Raw genomic sequence first — 3,773 nt, 5'->3', positions numbered from 1 at the left:
AAACCATGTGAAAGCAAAACCTGTCTCCCACAGAGTTTTAAAATACCTCAAACATACTGAGGAACAACCAAGCAAAAATCTAACAATTGTTAACATTTTATTCCCAACAGCTGTTCAGCCTGAAAAGTTTCACTAATACACTAACAAAACCAAAACCAACAAAAAAATAAAAACAAATAAAAAAAAAAAAAAAAAAAAAAAAAAAGAAGAGGAACAAAGTAAAATAAACTTTAACAAAGTTTAAAACACATTATAAATAAGTACAGCTCCAGAGCATAATTTACAAATATAAAACCACATAGAAACATATGTACAGGAGAGTTACATTACGTACAAATATGTATAAAAATACCCCAGTGTTTATTCTCGTGCTAAAGCTGCATGGCTAGAGTTATCTTTGGTACTAAGCTCAGGGAAAAAGATCGTTTTACAAGACACGGCCCTGGCTGTACAATATGTCATACACAGGAAGAGCAGAGCAAACTTCCGTGGGTTTCGAGGAGGTTTTGGGTGGGTGTTTACCCACAGCATCTCCCCCTGTGCATTACATATTGCAGGATCAGGGCAGAAAGCAAGGGCTTACAGAGGCAATTGCTGGCAGAACAGTTTTTTAATACATTGTACAAGGCACTTCATAAGAAATCTCTTCATTTTTTTTTCCTGTTCTCTTCTAAGACTCACTGGATGTCTACACTCGGCTCTTGCTGATACCGCTTTGTGGTTATAGTTCTAAAACTTCTTACTCTACATTCAGGATTAGAAACCTCTCGAAACATTGATTCAGTTTGCTTTCATCTGCAGAACCTAGATGGAAAGCCACCTAAACCACCTAACATTTTCCAGGACGGGGAAAAGACTTTGCATCTGCCTTCTGCTGGTGCTTAAGGGGTTGTTCTTATTTTGAAAGGTGAGAAGATCTGTCTTCCTGGAAAAACTCCTGGGAAGTGTCCACATTGAAATGCTGTTCGCAAAAGCATATGGTCCTCCATGCTGCCAGATACACCTGCAACTCCCATTCCCTTTGCAGTGGTCACCAGCCAACTGCCCCAGCATCCTACACCTCCGTTCCATCCCGGGTGTAGATGAGGCTATTAACCGTGAAGTTGTAGTAGTGATTGTACTGGGCTCCCTGGCTGCTGCTGTTGGGATGGAAGGAGCTGTAGTAGGCAGGGGAAGGTCCTGCAACCCGCTGCAGCTGGTCTGGTGAAGGCACCTCCTGAGAAGAGCTGCTGGAAGGGGTGAAAGTGCCACTGCTCAGCTGTCCAGCAGAGAAGTTCCTGTGATGCAGGTCACTGCCGAGACCCCCTGTCAGCCGGCTGCCTCCACCACTTAGGGAGCTCATGCCACTGAAGAAGGTGCTGAGGCAGCTAGGGGTGGATGAAATGATACTGGAGGGAGAGGAGCTTTTGGGATGGTCCCTGGCAGAAGGCGAGGGGTCCAGCTCTGGGGGTGGGCTGTTTCCACAGGGTTTGCCTGCAGCTGGGATGGGTCGCTCTTCCTCAGCCTTCAGGCCCCCCAGAGAGGAGGCTGCAGACGCAGTCGCGGGGGTGTTGGGCTCAGAGCGCCGTTTGCGTTTGCGACGGAAGTTCCCATTGTCAAACATCTTCTCACAGTTGGGATCTAAGGTCCAGTAGTTTCCCTTCCCTGGTGGAAAACGGGAGAAACAAGAAAGTAAGTCAACTTTGGTGACAGACAGCCCCACCGCACACAGATGAGCAATATCTACATCTTGTCTGATCGGCACAGAAGGCACATCTCCCCTACACTTGTTCCTCCTCTATCTGTTGTTCAGTACAAAGGCACAAAACCTGGCTCCAGGACATCATCACCTCCATCCCTTCAATGCTCAAGTGAAGGCCACCCAGAGAAGAAGCTCCCCATCACAGAGTGTGAACCTCCCTGGAGGATCTGCACTTCTGCCTCAGACCTGGCCGAAGGAAATGTGAAGCAGGGCAGCAATCTCAGCAGTAGGTGACACGACAGTGCCTCTGCCATGGCTTTTCTTAGAGGGGCTGAGGGAAAGGCGGGCTGGTGCACCCAGGTAGGCTGAGGGGCCAGCAGCGCTGGGGGCTGGGGGCTGCAGACAGGCTGCCCCACACCCAAGGATTAGCATGAGGGGGCTGCGGTGGCACTAGCTGTCCCCTGCCCGTGCCCGGGCCTGACAGAGGCAGTGGCCCCACCATGTCCGCTCCCCGCCGGGCCGGGCCGGCACTGTCCGGGCGCGCCCCCGCCCACTCCCGGGCACCGGCTGTGCCCCGCGGCCAGGCCGGCGAGCGCCGGGCAGGGAGGGGCGCCGTGAATCACGGGCGAAGGAGCCGGGTCTTGCACAACCGGCACTCCCGGCCTGCTCGGGGAGGGGGTAAGGGCTGGGGCCGGCCGCCCCTCGCCTACACCTCCCGCGGGGGCCAGAGCCGGGCCAGGCTGGGGCGAAGGGGGACGGTCGCCTGACAGCGGCCGGCCTGAGGGGACGAGGCAGCCCGGTCCGTCTCCTCACGGCGCCGGGCCGAGGGTGGCGAAGGGGGACGGTCTCCTCACAGCGGCGGCCCCGAGGGGACAATGCAGCCCGGTCTCCTCACAGCGGCGGGCCTGGCTGGGGCGAAGGGGGGCCGCTCTTCTCACAGCGCCCCGCCTGAGGGGCCAAGGCAGCCCGCTCTCCGCACAGCACCCGGCCTGAGAGGACCAGGGACCCACCGGACGAGGGCACCGCTGCCGCCCGCTCTCCTCACGGTGGTGCCGGCGGCCCCGCGGGCCCCGCGTCCGCCGCCCCCCCGGCCCAGCCCACCCTCCCGCTCGGCGCGGCGGCCTCACCGGGGTCGTCCTCGTCGCGGGGCACCTTGCGGAAGCAGTCGTTGAGGCTGAGGTTGTGGCGGATGCTGTTCTGCCATCCCGCCTTGCTGCGCTTGTAGAAGGGGAAGTTCTCGGCCACGTACTGGTAGATGTGGCTGAGGGTGAGCTTCCTCTCGGGGGCGCTCTGGATGGCCATGGCGATCAGCGCCGAGTAGGAGTAGGGCGGCCGCACCAGCTTCAGCAGCTCCTCCTGGCTGGCCAGGCTCAGCCAGCTCAGCTCCGCGCCGCCCGCCGACGGCGAGCCGGGCGCCGAGGGCGAGCCCACCAGCTGCCCGCCCCGCGAGCAGCCGTACGAGGCCGGCGGCAAGAAGGGCGCGGCGGCGGCGGCGGCGGAGCCGGGCGGGCCCTGCAGGTAGGGCGCCGGGCTGTTCATGCCCCACAGGTAGCCGGCGTTGGCGGGCGCCCCGTAGTCCCCCAGCGCGTACCCGCCCGCCCGCTGCCCCGAGGAAGCGGCGGCGGCGGCGGCGGCGGCGGCGGCAGCGGCGGCGGCGGCCGCGGCGCCGGGCGGGTGGAGGCTGGGCTGGGGGTAGACGCTGAAGTTCTCGCTGCAGTACACCGCCATGTCGGGGGCTTCCTGGGCGCTGCGGGGCTGCGGGGGCGCAGGGGCGGCCGCCGGCGCCGAGGCTCTGGGCTGCGCCTGCTGCAACTCACCGGCGCTCATAATCCCTGGCCATGCAGGGCGGCCGGCGCTCCCCCCCCCGCTCCCGTCCTCTCCCGCGGACAGGATCCCCCCCCCGCGGCCCCAGTGGCCCCAGACCAAAAAATCCCGGGGGGCTGCGGCGCGGTGCCCTTATAGGCGCTCCTGCGCGCCCGGCCTCCCCGCCCGCGGCCGGGGCTGGGCGGGCGGCGGCGGCGCGCAGGGAGCAGCCAGTAGCGCGGCTCCGCGCCGGGGCGGGAGGCGGAGGGGGGCAAGGCCGGGCCCCAAA

At 61.0% G+C, this 3,773-nt stretch overlaps 1 protein-coding gene across 1 annotated transcript; it reads right to left on the bottom strand.

Moving 5' to 3' along the window:
• Positions 1-214: 214 nt before the first annotated feature.
• On the bottom strand, positions 215-3,560 carry FOXI3 (forkhead box I3). The gene is made up of 2 exons (XM_040591325.1): positions 2,809-3,560; positions 215-1,644 (listed from the first exon to the last, which is right to left on the bottom strand). The coding sequence occupies exons 1-2, from the start codon at positions 3,506-3,508 to the stop codon at positions 1,055-1,057; spliced, it is 1,290 nt and encodes a 429-aa protein (XP_040447259.1). The 5' UTR covers positions 3,509-3,560; the 3' UTR covers positions 215-1,054.
• Positions 3,561-3,773: the final 213 nt, after the last annotated feature.

This window comes from Falco naumanni, chromosome 1 (genome assembly GCF_017639655.2).
Source record: "Falco naumanni isolate bFalNau1 chromosome 1, bFalNau1.pat, whole genome shotgun sequence".
Lineage (NCBI taxonomy): Eukaryota > Metazoa > Chordata > Aves > Falconiformes > Falconidae > Falco > Falco naumanni.
The sequence above is the reverse complement of the archived record's forward strand: the minus strand, read 5'-3'. Positions and strand labels throughout refer to the sequence as shown.